At 47.3% G+C, this 19,196-nt stretch overlaps 2 protein-coding genes across 8 annotated transcripts in view; one reads left to right on the top strand and one right to left on the bottom strand.

Annotated features, from left to right (window-relative positions):
• TDRD12 (tudor domain containing 12) overlaps positions 1-17,575 on the top strand; it is a 75,059-nt gene extending 57,484 nt beyond the window's left edge. The window contains exons 22-31 of the mRNA XM_032614352.1: positions 3,888-4,075; positions 4,821-5,031; positions 6,258-6,350; positions 8,208-8,380; positions 13,159-13,268; positions 14,340-14,400; positions 14,489-14,602; positions 14,687-14,840; positions 14,925-14,996; positions 15,445-17,575. Of these exons, the coding sequence (XP_032470243.1) occupies positions 3,888-4,075; positions 4,821-5,031; positions 6,258-6,350; positions 8,208-8,380; positions 13,159-13,268; positions 14,340-14,400; positions 14,489-14,602; positions 14,687-14,840; positions 14,925-14,996; positions 15,445-15,537 (1,269 nt within the window). The 3' untranslated portion in view covers positions 15,538-17,575. The remainder of the gene's footprint in view (positions 1-3,887; positions 4,076-4,820; positions 5,032-6,257; positions 6,351-8,207; positions 8,381-13,158; positions 13,269-14,339; positions 14,401-14,488; positions 14,603-14,686; positions 14,841-14,924; positions 14,997-15,444) is intronic.
• SLC7A9 (solute carrier family 7 member 9) overlaps positions 12,405-19,196 on the bottom strand; it is a 39,179-nt gene continuing 32,387 nt past the window's right edge. For 3 of the 7 annotated variants that reach the window (XM_032614358.1, XM_032614356.1, XM_032614357.1), the window contains one exon: positions 17,974-18,348. In XM_032614358.1, the coding sequence (XP_032470249.1) occupies positions 18,284-18,348 (65 nt within the window). In that variant the 3' untranslated portion in view covers positions 17,974-18,283. Of the gene's footprint in view, positions 13,190-14,381; positions 14,440-17,973; positions 18,349-19,196 lie in introns of those variants that run through there. The other 4 variants (XR_004347073.1, XR_004347072.1, XM_032614355.1 and 1 more) reach the window with 4 other exon arrangements.

Here is a 19,196-nt window from a genome sequence, read left to right as displayed (position 1 = left end):
TGTTTTCTCCCAGTGGAAGAGCAAAAGTTTTTAATTTTGATGAAGCCTAGTTTTTTACTTTTTTATTTTGTATTTTGTGCTTTTCATGCCATAAGAAATCTTTGCCTACCATATGGTTGCAAAGATTTTTCCCAGTGTTTTTATTCTAGAAGCTGTACAGTTTTACGTTTAGCTCTGTGATCCACCTCAAATTAACTTTCGTGTGTGGCAGAGTTTTTTAAAAGGAGGCAAGGTTTTTTCTTCTGGATAATTGGTTGCTCCGGCATCATTTAGTATGAAGACCTTCTTTTCCCCCTAAATTATATTGACACCTTTGACAAAAATTAGGAGACCATATATGTGATTTCTGAATTCTTTTTTGTTTTCTTTTTTTTTTTTTTTTACTATTTATTTATTTATTTGGCTGTGTCAGGTCTTAGTTGCAGCACGCGGGCTCTTTGTTACAGTGCACGGGCTCTCTGGGTGTGGTACGCAGGCTCTAGAGTACGCAGGCTTAGTTGCCCCCCTTGCATGTGGGTTCTTAGTTCCCCGACCAGGGATCGAACCTGCATCCCCTGCACTGGAAGGCAGGTTCTTAACCACTAGACCACCAGGGAAGTCCTGATTTCTGAATTCTTTATTCTGCTCCTTGGTTTCTTTGTCCTTATACAGTAGTATCACACTGGCTTGATTACTGTAGCTTTATAATCTTGAAAACTGGTGGGTAAGTCTTCCAACGTTGCCTGTCTTCTTCAATATCCTTTTGACTATTACTTCGCGTGTCCATATAAAATTTTAGAATCAGGTTACCAATATCTATTATACTTAGAATCCCGGTGGGATTTTGCTTGGCATTGCATTGAGTCTGATACCGAACCAACCTTGGGTCCACTTGCCTGTGTGCATGGTGAAGCCGCTCTGCTGACACCAGGTGGTAGTGAAGGAAGTGAGCGTCTACTGTAAGGTGCCAATACAAGGAGAACGGGTGGCTCATGCTTTAAAAACCCGCAACTCCCCAGTGGGTTTCAGGAAACCATTTTTAAGGCCAGGTGAGGGATGGGGAGTGACAGGGTAGGTGATCAGCTCCTGCACAATTCTCTGATCGGTTGATGCTGAGATAACAGAGTGGTGTCCCGGGGGTTAACATTATCAATCCTTAGGCCCCAGGAGGCCTGGGGGCTATGTGCCCATTGGTCATCAAGTAGTTAACATCTTCTATTTGGTGAGGGGTTTTCACATCTGTAAAACAACTCAGGAAACATGCACAGATACAATTACCTGGGTACTTCAGAGAGAAGCTAAAGCAGAGGCTATGGGAGAGGGGTCTGCCGTGGGAAGGCCCCACAGGGTCCTACTTGGTTTCAAGTCTATAGATTAATAAGGAAGAATTGACATCTTAGCAGTACTGAGTCTTCTTAGTCCGTTAACGTGGCATATCACTCCGTTTGTCTCGGTCATCTTTAATTTTCTAAGCAGTGTGTTACAATTCTCAGTAGATGGATCTTTTACTTTTTGTGTTAAACTTATCCCTAGTATTTCATGTTTTTGGAGGTCATTGTTATTCTTCCTTAAACTTCATTTTCTAATTGTTTTAGAAATGTGATTGATTTCTGTATCTTACCTTGCGTCCTGCAACCATAACAAACTGAATTACTGGCGAGAGGGGAATCGAAACAGGTGGGGAGGTGTGTGGCCAGAAGGGACCCTCCCATGTGCCCAGGACTGAGGGGTTTCCCGCCACCCAGGATGTTCGGTGCTGGAACCAGGAAGATTGGGTCACCTGTCTGGAGGCCTCACGCTCTCCGCCTCCTGTCAGGAGAGTCCAGTCCACAAGCTGCTTTTTGCCACCTCCGTTCTGCCGCTGTGTGTCGTGGATGTGCTGATGCCGTGTGGAGGGGACTGCCACAGACTGATGCCTGCTCAGGCCTGGACCTGGTTCATCAGTGTGTGCTGAACACAGAGCCTTCTAACTTAGGAAATGTGGGGGAAAAGGAACTCTCCCCTTATTCCTGTCATCCTAAAACAGTCACCATTGGCATCTTAGTATATTTTCTCTGTTACTTTGTGCATCTTTCAAAAAATATATTTGCAGTTGGAGTGTATGTTATATCCTGCCAAGCTCTCATGACATTGTAGTGAGAGTTTTTCCCATCCCCTGCACCTCCTGTCCACTGACTCCTGTCACCCAGTGGGCTTCTGTCTGGGATGCCAGGTTGTTGGGGCCCCTAAACCATAGGGGAGAAGACTCCCTGGGAGACGCCATCTGCCAGGCTAGAAGGAGTACTGAATTCCCTGCCCGAGATGAGGGCCGGCTTGACAGAGCACTGGGGGTTCCCTGAGGCAGATTCTCCACGGGCTGGAGGATGGCTGGGTTGGGAACCGTGATAGACGTGCTACTTGTCCTCTCCCGGCTCACCTTCCAGTGGGGATGGTCAGCAGTGAGTAAGATGGTGACAGCGCTGTGGAGAGGATGAAATGCAGTGAAGTTCTGCGGTGTGTGCTGGGGGACACGGGGCCCTTTGGAAATTAGAGGCAGGGAGGGGCCCTCTGCGGAGTGGTCAACTGCCCTGAGGGCCAAATGATAAGAAGGATCCAGCCATGAGACTATCTAGGGAAGAATATTCCAGGCAGAGGAAGCAGCAAGTGCAAAGGCCCTGAGGTAGGAGTTATGTGGAATGTTTGTGGAGTAGGACAAAGCTTATGGCGAGTGTGAGGGGTGCAGGCAATGAAGCTGGTGGGGGGGGGGCGAGCACAGAGGAGAGCCACAGGCTGTCAGCCCTGTGAGATCCAGCACCTTTTGGTCACAAGGGGTGACCTCTCCCCTACCTGCCTTGCCTCCCAGATGGCACTGCCCTCTCTGCCACCCCACCAAATAACCACTGCTCACTCCTGCCATCTGCTCACTCCCGCTCTGTAGCCAGGGCTCCCTGCCCTAATGCATACTGTTTGCCCCCTGTCTGGAATGCCTCCTCCGTACTCTTGCATACCTGTGCATGCCGACACCCCAACACATGCCAATAACCCTGTGTACGCTTGCCTGTGAAGAGTTATCTTCTTGACCACACACCAGCTGTGGCACATCCGTCCACCCATGGTTGCTTAGGGTCCCTGTAGGACATGCTTCCTCTCTGTGTTCCTTGTGCCTCGTACACAGCAGGCGCTTACTAAAATACTTCAGAAAGGGCTCAAGAGACAAGGAGGCTATTTTTTTTATAGGATTTTTATAAAGTGCAGTTAAAAAGTAAACAAAGGAACACTTACTAATAATAAAGCTTTAAACTAATATTTACCCAAACCACTTCCATTAGATTTAAAGTGAAACTATAATTATTTGTGTGTATGCTAAGGTTTTTATTTTGTTTTTTGGTCAGTTTCCTAGTTTATTTTTAAATCCCTGTTGTGTGCTTTGGGCTCTTAGGTCAGGTGCTGACTTCTGCAGATACCTCTTTGCTTCAGATTGAGGTTTTTGTTTTTTTGGGTTTTTAAAAATTAATTAATTTATTTATTTTTGGCTGTGTTGGGTCTTCGTTTCTGTGCGAGGGCTTTCTCTAGTTGCAGCGAGCGGGGGCCACTCTTCATCGCGGTGTGCGGGCCTCTCACTATCACGGCCTCTCCCGTTGCGGAGCGCAGGCTCCAGACGCGCAGGCTCAGTAGTTGTGGCTCATGGGCCTAGTTGCTCTGCGGCATGTGGGGTGTTCCCAGACCGGGGCTCGAACCCGTGTCCCCTGCCTTAGCAGGCAGATTCTCTACCACTGTGCCACCAGGGAAGCCCTGTTTTTTTTTTTTTTTTGAAGGGATTTTATTTTATTTTATTTTTTTAACATCTTTATTGGAGTACAATTGCTTTACAGTGGTGTGTTAGTTAGAGTGAGTTTGTTTTCTGGATATGTTTACTGTTTATGTTTCAGATAATACCCTTTTATATTTTGAATGCAACAAATTACTTTGGTCGTATAGTTGATAAACATGTGGATCTTTATGCAACTCTTACTGCTGAAATGAAAGAGTATTTTGAAGATTCCAGTAATAAAACAACTGTTGAAAAGGTGGAGAAATTTGGATTATATGGATTAGCAGAAAAAGTAGTTTTTCACAGGTAAAATGTCTCTTTATTTCATCTCTAAAAGGTGTGAAGCATAAGGTGACTTCAAGTGGTGTTGAATCCCTGTTTTCATCTCTGTCCATATGACCGGTGTACACACACTGAGCCTGGCTGCCTCCCAGGAGGGTGGTGGTGGGGTCGTGTTCACCCTAGTCCGGCTCAGCTGTACTCTCGAGGCTCACCTGCCCTGGGGCTGCTGAGCACAGAGCGTGGATGACAGTGTGACATTTACATATGGACAGTCATCGACTCACTTAATTCTTACAAAATTCCCATAAAGTGGGCACAGTTCCCATTTTACAGATAAGCAGACTGAGCCCTGGTGAGGTTATGTAAGTTAGCCAGGTCAGCCCAAGAAGTGGCACTGTCAGTGTTCCATCCTGCCTCGTGTGCCTGTTTGCACCGATGGTCCTCGAATGCCCCACCCGTCCCCGCTTGGTGATAGCCCAGATTGAGAACCTTGGCACATTTAATTTGCTATGTTAATTTTTCTTGTGTTGTCAGATAAAGGAATTTCCTTTATGCAAAGTACTACACTAGTTTTTATACATAGGTATACTTGAATTAAATAAATCATGGCTAAGTGCTCTTGATGACTCCAGTTATTTTATTTCTAGTATGGAGTAAAGCCGTGCAGTTCAGGAAACTTTTGTGTGGTTTGCTTCTAACGAGGAAGCCGGGGCGACGATTATTTCCCTTCGGGTCTCTGTGTTAGACTGAGGCCACTGTTGTCCTGTAGGGTTCAGGTGTTGGAGATGAGCCAGAAGGAGGACACGTGGGCCCTGGATAATGTCCTTGTGAAGTTCATAGATGAAGGCAGGACCAAACTCATCACAAGAGACCAGTTGCTTCACCTCCCAGAAAGTTTCCACACTCTACCCCCTCAAGCCGTGGAGTTTATCGTTTGTAGAGTGAAACCCGCGGACAATGAAATTGAATGGAATCCAAAGGTGAGTTATTTGGGCTTTTTATATTTTGTTGACTTTCAGAATATATTTAACCCAGAATATACACAGAATTGAGGTGTATTTGAATTTGGAGTCTTGGGTTTGGGTTAACTGCTTCATGTTTCTGGTCAGGAACGCACTCACAGCGCTATGTGTAGACTAGCTCTGAGCCCTCAGAGAGGCCGGGCGTGATGGGCCATGGTCGTCATTAGTGCTCACATACTTTGGGTGTAAAATATGCACTGTGCTAAAAAGAAACTGGCTGTTACTTAAAGAGAATAAACAGCGTACGCGCTTAGAAAGGTGGATACCCGTGTCACGGGGGGGCACATAGGTGATGGACACTCGCCAGAGGGACCAGGTAATTCCACTGGGCTTGGGAAGCTGGGCAAGGAAAGAGAGAGAGAGTCCAGAAAAGCTTCCAAAGGAGGGGACGTGCCCTCTGGGTCCTTCAGAGTGGGTAACTAGCATGTCACCAAGCAGAGCGGATAAGGCACTGTGAAGGCGAAGAAGCCCCCCCTGTACCAAGGCATGGAGCACATGCCGTCTCGGGTGGGTGGAGAGGCCCCGCCTTCGGCCCGGCAGGGACGTCACCAGAGCACTAAGTCCTGTTCATAACGAGGCTCCTGATTCTTCAAAGGAAGGCTCAATTTCATACAGTCTGATTAACAGGATATGAAAGAAGCCATTGCCGTTGGCAAAGCAAGAGGTTTGGGTTGCAAACAGTGGAGTTGAATGAGGACGGGTGCAGAGGTGAGTCCCAAGCACAGGTCTGTGCTGTGGACTCCTCACACCGCGTGGTTCCCAGCGTGGGTGCGTGTCCCCCATCCCCTCTGTCAACTGTCAACCTGTCTTTAAAGGATGGATGTTTCTTTCTTTGGAAGCTCAGTGAGAGAGTGAGGAGAGAGAGCTCTACTGTTGCTGGGGACCAGGGCCCCCCAACCCCAGTGTCCCTGCTGCTGAGCAGCCCCAGTGTGTGACCTCGTCCTCTGGAGCAGCTGGAACACCCTGTGCTTGGGACTCACCTTTGCACCTGTCCTCATTCGTCTCCACTGATGGTTACCCTTGTTGGTGAAGGGGTGTGATGGCCTCCATAACCTGCCCCATGGGGTGGTCGGGAGGCTCAAATGAAAGGCATGGAAAAGCTTCTTGCAAAACTATAGAGCACATACAGAATAAAGTATTTTTTTAAAGCTTCAGATAAATTACTTAAGTGTTTCTTTTTTCAGGTTACTAGGTACATTCATCATAAAATTAATGGGAAACTGCATGACGCAAAAGTGATGTTGGCTTTAGGAAATACGGTTTGGATTGATCCAATGGTAAGTATGCATTTTTCTTGAAAAGAAACGTGTGTTTGAATGGGCCCCTAAAATTATCCAAATGATTCTAACCTGTTGCGTGAATAACTATTTGCCTCACATAAACGGAGGCTTATTTGATAAGGGCACTGTGTAAAGGAGAGCTTTTTCCATGTTGTTTGGGTCATGAATGTGGTCATGGGTTTTTTGGTTTAAGGGAACCTTTTATATTGTAACCCAGCGCTCACAGGTTGTGTGTGTGTGTGTGTGTGTGTGTGTGTGTGTATAAATCACACACGCTCACACATACAACCGAGACAGAAACTTCATGAAACTATTAATAGTACACACGGCAGTGTCTCCCATTTATAATTCTTTTCCAAGTGGTGACTGTGCACTGGTAATCCGATTTCACAGTCCTTTGCCCACACAGGTGGGAAGCCCTGGGACAGTAACTGCCCTGCAGAAGCACAGCCTGTGCTGGTGTAGTTGTAAGTGATCTTAAAGTGGTCAGTAATGTGGAGGATTCCGGTCCTCAGGCTTTCCAAGACAGATTTTATTCTGTTCACGGTTCCTACCTCATCCATTCACCAGATATTTGTTGAGCACCTACTGTGTGCTAGGACCTGTACGGGGCACTGGAATTCCATCCATGGGCAGACTCCTACCCTGTGGGGGTGGGTGGGACTGAGCATGAGGCCAGGACATGTGACTCAGGGCCTCAGCCCGTCCCTGCTGAGGCCGGCACCATCCCCCCTCTGCTTGCACCCTGGGAACTCTACTTTTCAATTCAGACTTAAATCTTAACTATTATGATTATTTATACGATCTAAAGGAATTCAGTTCATAAAAACTGTTTTGTTGAAAGTTCTTTTTATAAGAGTGAAAAAGCCTTAACATAGAAAAGAAGAGTTTGGGTGTAAGATTTAAGAGTAAGAGGAGAATATGATTTTTAGAAGGGAAGGTAGAGACTACCAGTGCAGGTAAATGAAGAGGTCTGGGGGGGTCTTAGTCGATGTCATAATAGTCAATATTGTGGTGGTTTTTCATCAGAGAAAAAAATGGAAACTTTATTAAGCAAGGATTTTTTAAACTATAGCTAAGAGAATGAAGCAAAAAAAAAAAAAGAAAACCCACCTGGCAAACATGCTCCCGCAGCGCCAAAGTGTAGCACTGTTCATGGCACACTGGAGGGGAGACAGACCCCACACCTGCCGCCTTCTCCCCCCAGCACCAGCTCGGTCCCCAGGCTGAGTGGAGAAAGGCTCTTCTGCTATCCCTGGACGGGAGTGCATTCCTGATTCCCGTGCTCCCTGGGGAGGCGCCCCAGCCAGCGCCAGCCTGGTCTACTCTGACCCCCATGAAAGTCCTGGGGCCACACCTCCCACCAACAGGAATCAGACAATTGCAGATTTTCATGTTTTACTTAATTTTGTGTAAACCGAAATGGACGAGAATGTTTTGGTTGCAGAAAAAAACAAGTGGAGGAAGCTGTCCAGGACGCAGGATTTAGGGCCTTGGTGTAGGCCCTTTCTGGGCATCTGAAGACCCTGAGCCTTCTTGTTAGGAGAGGTAAAACGCACAGGAAGGAGAACCAGAAAGATTTAAGAATTGTGCGTGTGGTTACAGCACCACGGATGGGTCTTGTCTGGGATTTTACCTCAGGACTTGATTTTGGCCCCAGCCCCACACCTGATCGTATTTCTCCAGTACGGGGCTGGGTTCTGGAAGATTCCAACGAGGAGGCCCTTGTGGTGGCACATGCCCTGGTGCATCAGACATTGCACAGTGAGATCAGGAGGCCACGGTGAGAGTGTTTGTGATTCATCTAAAGTTCCAAGTGTAATTCCTGCAAACATATTTTTTCTTTCATTCAAGGTGCATACCACAAAACTTTCAAACTTGAAAACTTCTGTCATTGATTATAACGTTCGAGCTGAAATTTTGTCAATGGGAATGGGCATTGATAACTCAGAACATGTAGAACAACTGAAAAAATTATACAAAGGAGCTAAAATGCCAACTTTTGAAGAAAGCGTAAGCCAGACCCTGTAAGTGGACTTTTGTCTCCTTTTGGAAGAGCTGTTTTGTGGCAGTATAACTCACAAGTGTTAACGGACATTTTTTCTGAAAGTAGAATAGTTTAATGAGTCTCTGCGTTCCCATCACTCAGCTTCAATAATTACCAACATTTGGGGAGTCTTATTTTATCCAAACCCCAGCCCACATTTTTGTTTTTGTTTGACTATTATAAAACAAATTCCAAATATATTTCATCTGTATCTCTTACAGAATGAATTTTTGTTAGCTTTTTATTGACAGCACACATACAGAAAAGAACACATGTCGTAAGTGTGGCTTGGTGGATTTTCAGAGCACGGAAACCAGCACCAGATCAGAAACAGGGCATGACTCAGAGACACCTCCTGCTCCCCCCGCAAGGGCAGCTGCTTTCCAGACACAAAACAGCATGGATGGCTCTTCCCTGGTTCATACTTTGAATGGAATCATGCAATGTGTCTCTTTCATATCTGGCTTCTTCTTTTTTTTTTTTTTTTTTTTTTGAGGTATGCGGGCCTCTCACCGTTGTGGCCTCTCCCGTTGCGGAGCACAGGCTCCGGACGTGCAGGCTCAGCGGCCATGGTTCACGGGCCCAGCCGCTCCGCGGCATGTGGGATCCTCCCGGACCGGGGCACGAACCTGTGTCCCCTGCATCGGCAGGCGGGCTCCCAACCACTGCACCACCAGGGAAGCCCTCTCAGTCACCTTTTGAATGTCCTAATTTCCAGTGAGTCTCCCCCTAGCTTCTCCAGGCCTTTGATGGTCTGTTGTGTGTCTCCTTGCGTCATACCTTGCCTCAGGTGTCCATGGGTCTGTAGTGGCCTCTTCTGAGCAGTGCCCACAGCTTTCCTGCCTGTGTTCTGAGTTCCGTGAAACAGAGGTGAGTATCTTGCATTATAGTCCCTCAGGTGTCCCCCAGATGGCTTAGAATGGACTACACAGTAATTCACACATGAAGTCTGCTCTGCCCTCTCTGGTTTTGGGGGTGGGGGGGTGGGGGAACAGGAGGGTGGTTCAGACAGCTTCTGGTGGTTCTTTCAGTGTGTCTATGGGGAAATGGGAACCTGGAGCTTCCTAATCCGCCGTTTTGCTCTGTGTGTGTTGGATGCTGGAATATTTTGTTCAGTCTGACTTTGTTTCATTTGACCTAATTAATAGATAAATACTTCTAACTGAAGTTGCCAATAGGTAAAGTTGAAATTTTAAAATTTGTTCATTTATTCAGCAAATATTTATTGATTGTCTACTGGGGATACAGTAGTGAACAAAACAGATGAAGGGCCAGCTCACATTTCAGTGGAGACAAGTGATGAACAGGTTACAGAAATACATAGTGGATAATGTGGTGGTATGTGAGATGGAGCAGATTAACACAGAAGGGAAGACGGGGTAGTTTGGGGTCTGAGACGGTGAGCAAAGACCCAAGAGGTGAGGCCTGACCCAGGCAGATACCGAGGCGTAGACCCACGTGGGCAGAGGGAAGGCTTGGTTATTCCTTGGTTCCAGGAACAGAGAGGAAGTTGCAGTGACCAGAGCAGCAAACAAGGGGAGAATCTAGGTGTGAAGGTCAGATCTTGTTGGACTCTGTGGCCATTGCAAGGGTGGGCTCCTCGGAGGAGGAGGTGGAACCATGAGAGAGTTTTGAGCAGAGGAATGGCTTAATCAGAACATTCTGGGCTACTGTGTTGAGAACAGACTGGAGCGGGGGACAAAGTCTGTGCCCAGAGTTCAGGACAGGATGACAGCGGCTCAGACTAGGGTGGTTTTGTGGAGGTGGTGAGAAGCAGCGGTTTCTGAATGTAACTGTAGTGGGCGTGTGGTCTTGGGGGGGCCTGGTCAGCAGATCCTGGTATTGAGAGCCAGGCTGCTGGACAAGGCCCCGAAGGATTGAGCACTGGGACTCTAGTGTTGAGAGGTGGTCGGCAGTGGGGACATGGGGGAGGAGCCTGGGAAGCAGCAGCCTGGAGCCGGGGGGCCGGGGAGGGCGTCCAGGACAGTAGGTGAGGGAAGGGTTTCACAGAGCAGGGAGCCATGAGCTGCCAGGTGCTGCGAGGCCAAATGAAACGAGGACCGAGAACTGGCCAGTGGATTTAATGCTGTGACCACTGGAGACCTTGAAGGGTTCCTGAATTACTGCTGAGGGTAGGAGAATTTCAAAGAACATGGCAAAGATTAAAATAGTCTTAAGTTTGTAGAGGTTTCTATCTTAATAAAATTGGGTGCCTATGGAATTAGGATAGATTTTGTTTTCTACACACTTTCGGGAAACAAAATTTGCTCCATACTTACTTTTAAGATATTCTTTTAAAAATGAAGACACTACTACAGTTCAGTAGATTTAATCAAGACAGATTGAGCACTTACAGGAGACACCACAGCTACCGGCGAGCCCCAGCTCCGCACAGAGCGCCCTGCCCAGCCCCTCCGCACAAAGCACCCTGCCCAGCCCCTCCGCACAAAGCACCCTGCCCAGCCCCTCCGCACCCTGCCCAGCCCCTCCGCACAAAGCACCCTGCCCAGCCCCTCCGCACAAAGCACCCTGCCCAGCCCCTCCGCACCCTGCCCAGCCCCTCCGCACAAAGCACCCTGCCCAGCCCCTCCACACCCTGCCCAGCCCCTCCGCACAAAGCACCCTGCCCAGTCCCTCCGCACAAAGCACCCTGCCCAGTCCCTCCGCACAAAGCGCCCTGCCCAGTCCCTCTGCACCCTGCCCAGCCCCTCCGCACCCTGCCCAGCCCCTCCGCACAAAGCACCCTGCCCAGTCCCTCCGCACAAAGCACCCTGCCCAGTCCCTCCGCACAAAGCACCCTGCCCAGCCCCTCCGCACCCTGCCCAGCCCCTCCGCACAAAGCACCCTGCCCAGCCCCTCCGCACAAAGCACCCTGCCCAGCCCCTCCGCACAAAGCACCCTGCCCAGCCCCTCCGCACCCTGCCCAGCCCCTCCGCACAAAGCACCCTGCCCAGCCCCTCCGCACAAAGCACCCTGCCCAGCCCCTCCGCACCCTGCCCAGCCCCTCCGCACAAAGCACCCTGCCCAGCCCCTCCGCACCCTGCCCAGCCCCTCCGCACAAAGCACCCTGCCCAGTCCCTCCGCACAAAGCACCCTGCCCAGCCCCTCCGCACAAAGCACCCTGCCCAGTCCCTCCGCACAAAGCACCCTGCCCAGTCCCTCCGCACAAAGCATCCTGCCCAGCCCCTCCGCACCCTGCCCAGCCCCTCCGCACAAAGCACCCTGCCCAGCCCCTCCGCACACGTGATTCTGTGGCTGCACAGGAGTGCTGCTCACCTTGGTGGTAATCGCAGGTAGAGGGACGTGCGGAGGCCTCGCAATCTACGGAGGGAGCCTGCCTCCAAGAAGGGACTCCATTAGGGGAGATGGGTTGGGGAGCTGTGATGGTTGTCTGGACCAGAAATGAGGAGAATGGCACCATTCTTACAGCAGGACAGAGTCTGGGGACGTGAAGATCTGGAAGCCACAGGGCTTAGTGGTTGGCAGACCCAGGGGAGTGTGACTGTATAACTCTGAGCCCTCACGACTGAGAGTAGCCAGCTCGGAGAGGAGGACATACTGAGTGGGTTTGGACACGAGTTTCAGGTTAGTGAAGGTATAAGCCTAGAGCTCAGGAAAGCGGCTGGGGAGGCTCTGGTTTGCTGGGGTTTGAGGAGGGTCGGAACTTGTGTAAGTGTGAGAGGTGGAAGGAACAGGACCCCAGGAGATGAGGGTCGAGGGGAGATCAGAGCCGTGGTGGAGGAAGAGGGTGGGCAGCAGAGCCTCTGGGGCTGCACAGCGGTGAGGAGAACAAGGCCTGAGGAGGGGTCCCTGCCTGGGTGGCTGGAACGTGGGACACTGCCCTCCATGCCACAGGCATCATGGGTGTCGCTCAGTCGTCCCCTTGGAGACACACACGCACACTCCCTAACCACAGGTGTGTGTGTGTGTCTGTGTGTGTACACATGTGTTTGTATAGGTTTGCTCCTTTACGCTTGAATTATCTCAAAAAGGATGCACAAAAAATGAATTACACTGTCACCCATGAGGAAGGAAATTGGTGGTTGGGGAACAGAGGTGAGAGGTAGATTTTTCACTGTGTAGACCTATTTATTTTTAAATATTGAACCACATGCATGTGGTTACCTGTTCAACCAACCAAAAGAAAAGCACAATTAAAAAGTTTTACAAGAATGAGATAGCCCTCTATATACTGATACGGAATAATCTCCACTTATTAAGTACAATAAAATAAGGGGTAGAAAGTGAATGTAGTAGGTTCCCATGTATTTAAACTTGCGTGTGTGTCTTTCAGCTAGAAAGATACAGGTGGTAGTATTTGCCTTTTTATGCAAAGAATGTTTCTAGCAGTAGATCCAGACTGGTAAGAGGGTGTCTCTGGGGAGACTAGGGCAGGAGAGGAAAGGAGATGGCTTGTGTTATCCTCTTTGAAGTGGGTAGCAGTGCATACTATCCTCTAAGTGATTTGAAAAGAATTTTATTTCGGTAAGTGAGTTCCTGCCTTTATCGGATGATATGTGTGTGTCCATCAGCTACTCTGCACCCGCTGCCAGGGGCGCAGTAGTGCCCAGAGCTGACTGACCTGCCCATCATCTGTAAATGAGCCGTAAGCTCTGTGCGGGTCTGACTCGTAGTAGGAGGTACTTCACAGACGTGTGTTGCTGGCCTGCCTCCCTCTTCTTGCCAGGAAGTCCCTGTAGGGAGCCAGATTTTGCCTGTCTCCTCGTCTCACAGTTAACCTCTGCCTCTTCTACCCAGGATGCCTTCTTCAACAGAAGACGATGCTTGTCTGCAGAGCACACAGCAAGAGGACAAGGGCTCAGAGAGAGGTGCCGACTCTCAGACAAACTCAGAAAACCCAACACATGGTTGGTTATGTAAAAGACGGTTAACTTAAAATCGTTAATGCTTGGAAATTTACCAACGTTTAGGCTTTCCACTTTTAGATGAATTAGAGAGAAGGTGACAGAAACTGATATTACCCAACTTTCTGTTTTTGACAGTACGGCTTCCAATTTTTTGGGTAACTTTTTTCTTTTTTGTTATTTGAAGTCTAATGCTCACCCAGTAAAAGTGCACAGATCTTAAGTGTACAGCTCATCAGAATTTTTCCTATGTGTATTACCATTACCCATGCCCAGATCAAGCTGTTGGACATTTCCAGAACCCCAGTGGTCTCGCTTACGCACCCTCCCTGTCTGTAACCCTGCCCAGTAACCCCTGTTCTGACTTCTGTCACCATCAGTGTTGCTGAATTGGAAGCACATGGTATACACTCTTGTGTCTCCTTTCACTCAACTTTATGTCTGTGAAATTCCTCTAGATTATTGCAAGTGAGTTGTATTCCATGATATGCATATACTACAGTTTATGTAGCTGTTCACCTGTTACAAGACATTGATTGTTTTCAGTTTTGGACTGCTGTTAACAAAGCTGCTCATAAACATTTTCGCTCAAGTCTTTGGAAGCTTCACACGTTTCAGATTGAGAATTTAAATTGCATTGTTTTAGGAAATGTTATGTTCAGCAGTGGTTCCTTGTGTGTACTGGCCACTGTTCTGGAAGTCGTTAGTGGGGCCCTAGCAGGTTAAGATAGCAGAGACACTGGAGCATTTGTATCATATGGCCGATAATTATATGTGGTTCCTTTTCAGAGAGTTTACTTTCCCAGTTGTTTGATCATAATATTTAACAAGGCAAATGTGTGTTTTCTTAGTCTGATACTTGTTTCTTAGTTATACTAAGTGATGTGCATTTTAACTTTTTAAAATTATTCTTTGCAATTGGATACTTTGGTTACTATGAAGTTTATACTCTTAGAGTCTTAGTGAGTAGTTCCTCAACTAAAAGTTGCATAAAATGCAAAAAAGTACATATATATACATATATTATGGAGTCACATATCAATAACCTATAGGAAAATTTGACTTTTTGTACAGAAACTTTACCTGAAAACACTGGAGATGCTTCCATTAACAACACTACAGGGCCTCTGAAAAGGTATGCTCATCATTGTTGGGGTCTGCTTTCCTTTCTTGCCTAGCGAATAAACAGAGATGAGTGTATAATCCTCTTCACTTTCTTCTAGCTTCCACCCACAAATAAAATGGTTCCAAAAAGAGGATGTGGTCATATTGAAGATAAGAATAAGGAATGTAAAAGATTACAAATGTAAATACTTCAGAGATAGAGTTGTTTTCAGGTGGGTTTATGGATAGCTTATAAAGTAAAAGAAATAATTTCTAACATTTTCAAAGGCTGACCTCATTTCCTTTTGTAAATCTAGTGCCTGGGTGGGAGAGAAATTTTACTTGGCTGATCTGGAGCTGCAGGCCAACATAGTAAAAGACGATTGCAGATGCACGGTGAAAAATGATGAACCAGTAATCACTCTTTCGAAAGAGAAAAAGGAGTCTTGGTGTGGCTTACTTAGACAGAGGGTGAGTTGAAATCAGCTGCGCTTGGGCTTAACACGCTGAGCATGTTTTATTCTCTCACTTAACATAAACTGTTATATTGAACAGAATCCTAACGTGGCTTTTGACTTTGATCACTGGGAAGAATGTGACGAGGATGAGGATAGCCACTTCTCCAGGGTAAGGGGGGGCACCCATCCCTTGGAGAGTCGTAGGTCCTGAGCACCGTGGGGGTGGACGCAGTCACTCAGCTGACTTCAGCAGTGTGGCCTTCGTGGAAGTGGGTCTTAATGTAAAGCCCTTAGGTATCCGTTTTCTCCTCGTGGTCGATCTTGGTGGTAAATGTTCTGCTTTGAGGAAGTTATCAACTCTTGGTTATAAACATACCTCCTTATAACACTTTTACAAATATTTCTCCTAGGAAAATAGTTTATTCATAAGCAGGCAAATTTTACCTGCTTGTTTCTTGGTTAAAATAATGAAAATATAAAATAGGTCACAAAATACAGAGCTAGAACCCAAGGGACTTTTTCTGCAATGACCAAAATAATGGGGGGGGGTGAGGGGTGGGGGAGATTTGCTAATTAATCTATAATTAGTAACATATTTTTAATAACATCTCTCTTAGCTGGTAAATTCTAAAAACCCATCCTGCAAAGTGGTAGAGTTGGTTGAGACCAGTGACAAAGCTTCAGATGAAAACGAGAGTGAGAGTGAATGAGAATGTGCATTAAATCCTGCAGAGTGGCCAGAGGACTCTGAACGGAAATGGATGTTGCTACATGACCGAGAGCTGACACGTTCAGACCTTTTGTCACTTCAAGGATCAAGTATAACTAAGTGCTACCTTGTGGCACCGGGATTAGTAACGGTGAGAAGTTCTTAACTGATTGAAAAATGGGCCGATGATGAGACTCTGGAAGGGAGGTAGAAGCAGAGGCACAGCGAGTGCTGGGCTGTCCTGCCCATCGCCTCTGGTGTGAAGCCCACCTCAGCACTCAGGTTGAGTGATGCCCGCCGTGGCGTTCGGGTAATGAACTGTACCGTCTGGAGTTCGTTTTTCTTTTTTTTCATTTAGACCTGTGTTTGGTAACATTCTTAAAACCTTCTCTTGGGCATATAAATGGAGGTTTCTTAAAATTCATACCCCGCACGGCTTAACAGACCTTTTCAACCATGAGTTAGTCGAGATCCAGGGTTAACTGTCTGTGTACTAATACTCCTAGTAGTCTTTCGATATTGATAGCTACCCAGGGTAAGTTTACTTCTTGTGAAGAGACAGTCCAAGGACGAGAATGGGGTTCCCTCAGCAATAGCAGCCTGACCCGGGGCTTTCTGGAGGTAAAGCTAGTGCTTCCGAAGAGCCCTTGGAACCTGCAGAGTCCTGGACAAATAGGACACAGGTTTCTCTCCAGTGGAAACGGAAAAGGTCATGTGGGGTGCCTGGAGGTAACCCTCAGAATACCTGGATGTGGTGAGCCCTGAAAACATTCATGACTCCATCCTGGGATGAGGCTGCGGTGCCTTAATAAGGTCACGAGGTTATCAAGAAATGTGTAGTGTCATTCCCGCTTAAGTGTGGGAATGCCCAGAGCCTGACTTTTCATGGTAACTGGGAAAAGTTAAGACAGGCGAGCTATTGGGAAATTTACACCCTGTGCACTGCTTTAGTGTGGGTCTGGCGGCTTTGCCTAGAAGTGGAAAAGAGCATCGGTAGGTTGTTGGAACTGCCCGCAAGATCTTTCTTCTTTTTACACATCAGAAAGCACAGGTGCCCAAGTTTGTGTATGTCCCAGGTATTAAACGAGAGGTAAACTCTCTGTTGTCAAGCTGTCGTGTCCTGTGAGCAGGCGTGGATCACCGTCTGGCTGTCAGTTTCCTCATCTGTAGAATAAGACGTTCAGCTCCTCGTGGGGCCTCACCTGGCCTCGGGGGCCCGAAGCGCTGCTGGGCGGGGTCAGGCCGCTGCCCTCTGGTGGGAGGACGCGGCATCCAGCCTGGACAGCTGCCAGGAGCGCATCCTTGCTGCTGCCGTGACTCCCGTGGGTTAACTGGCAGGTGTCCGATTGGCACATGAAGTGTACGGGGAGTGATTTTCCTTTTTCTTGGCTAAATGGGGCAGGCTTTTTGGGAAGTGTGAAGTGCTGGTGTCTTTGCTGGCAAAGGTCCTGATTCTGCAAAACTCTTTTAATGTCCTCATCCAGTGTACTTTGCTGCCCCCGGGAAGGGCTCTGGGTCGGCAGCCAGGCCTCCTGAGCTGCACTGGCTTTCCTTGCGATTGTTAGCCACCTGCAGTGTGTGCTCGGTTGTATTGTCTCTTTCGTAAAACAGCCCACAATAATAGCAGGCAGTAGAGCTGCACAAACGTGTGTTGCCCACATGCAAATGGTGGCGTCCTGCTCTCAGAGAAGATAGAATACTGATGCTCTCGTGTGGTTCACTACCAGCTAAATGAAGGTATTGGCCAGAGGAGGGTCCATGTTTAAATTTCAGTTTCTTTTTTGAGACATTTACTGTTATTTGAAGTTCTGAATAACATTTTGTAAGACATAGGACACCGGCTTGTGAAATGTAAACAGTTACTAATGGCTTTTTTTGTTCTCTACTATTAATATGTACTGATCTCACGTTTGGGGGGAAATTTCTGAAATGCCTGGTAAAAGTACTTTCGTCTCTGTGCTTCTAAAATTGCTCACATACTTAGTACATTTTGGTGTGAGTGTCTTCTGCAGTATATCAATAAAAGTTCAGTGTTTTCACAGAAATGTTACTTTTTCCCATTTTTTTAGACCGTATTTTGTCAGGAAAATCCATGAGTGCCAAATGCAAAATAGAATTTTATACACCACACTTTCTGGTTTGACCGAAATGCCAGTGAAGGCTGTCAGGGAACCCGTGATGCTGAGCCCCTTGAGCCCCTTGTGGACACAGGCTGCAAATGGTTCTGGACGGCCAGCTTTGCACTGGGGGCCTTGACGTCCAGCCTGGGACAGACCTGCTACATACATCCTAGGTGAGATATGGGTAGGTAGTAAAGCATTTGTACTTTAGTATTTTAAAAATCTATTTCAATCAAAGCAAAAGTTCCACCAATTTTATATTTATATATATATATATGTATATATATATATATACACACACATATGCACCTTTCTGATCACTGAGTTTAAAGAATTCCCTTTATTGAAGTAGGTGTGATGTGCCCCTTGTTGAAGAGTCACCGTGTGGTGGGGGCCGTTCTGACTCAGCCCTTCCCTGGCCACCAGCCTTCTGCTGGGTTACATCCTCACCTGCTAACTTCAGCAAACACCCACCCAGAGAGCTAAGGATAGCTAAAAATAACAGTATTATACACGTGTGAATACATTTTTTTCTTAAGAAAAACATCAGGAAGAAACAACCACAAATATTGCTTACAAAAATAAATTCTTCACAGCTTAGACTTGGCCACAGGAGGCTAAGCTTTGTTACTCTGGAGCTTCCTCTGCGGGGACGACTTCCATCAGCATCTGAAGGTGCATGGTGAGAGGCTCTGGAGGGAAAAAGTGCAGTCAGAAAACCGTAATTTAAAATTAGCTTCGCGGGCTTCCCTGGTGGCGCAGTGGTTGAGAGTCTGCCTGCTGATGCAGGGGACACGGGTTCTTGCCCCGGTCCGGGAAGATCCCACATGCCGCGGAGCGGCTGGGCCCGTGAGCCATGGCCGCTGAGCCTGCGCGTCCGGAGCCTGTGCTCCGCAGCGGGAGAGGCCACAGCAGTGAGAGGCCCGCGTACCGCAAAAAATAAAAATTAAAATTAGCTTCGCCTTGCTTATCAATGAGCAGTGATATTATTACTACTTCTTGGTGATGTCTCACATCAGAGCCTGTGCTCAGGGGACACAGGTGGGTAGAAGTGGGCAGACCCATCCTGGGAGCTACGGTGGTTCTTTGGAGATAAGTTATTTCCCATTAAAGCATTAGGAACCTACTAAATATTTTACTGCCACCAAAACATTTACAGGAAAAATATGAATGACTCAGTTATATGTGTATATTTAACTACCACTGACCAAGGATCGAATGTTTGGTCTGAAGTCACTAAGTCTGTATCTTGTTTAAAATACCGGTTGTTAATTCTTTTTACCTCCTTAATTTTAACTTCTTATTGGTTTCTGTATGGAACAGCTCGGCTAAATATTCTAAAGCTGAGAAATAAGACATATTTCAGGCCTTTAGGTTGTAAGTCATCCTAGGTAGATTCTCTGTCAGTATGATCAAATGCAGGTCCATTTTCAGAGGCATGGGAAAAAGTGGCTGTTTTTCAGGTAGTATAATATACCTTTTCTTTCGTTTCTATAGTAGTGTCCCTGCAGCCCCTCTCAGCTTCGGGCTTAGATCAGCA

This window comes from Phocoena sinus, chromosome 19 (genome assembly GCF_008692025.1).
Source record: "Phocoena sinus isolate mPhoSin1 chromosome 19, mPhoSin1.pri, whole genome shotgun sequence".
NCBI lineage: Eukaryota > Metazoa > Chordata > Mammalia > Artiodactyla > Phocoenidae > Phocoena > Phocoena sinus.
Note: the sequence above shows the minus strand (reverse complement) of the source record. Positions and strands in the feature narration are given on the sequence as shown.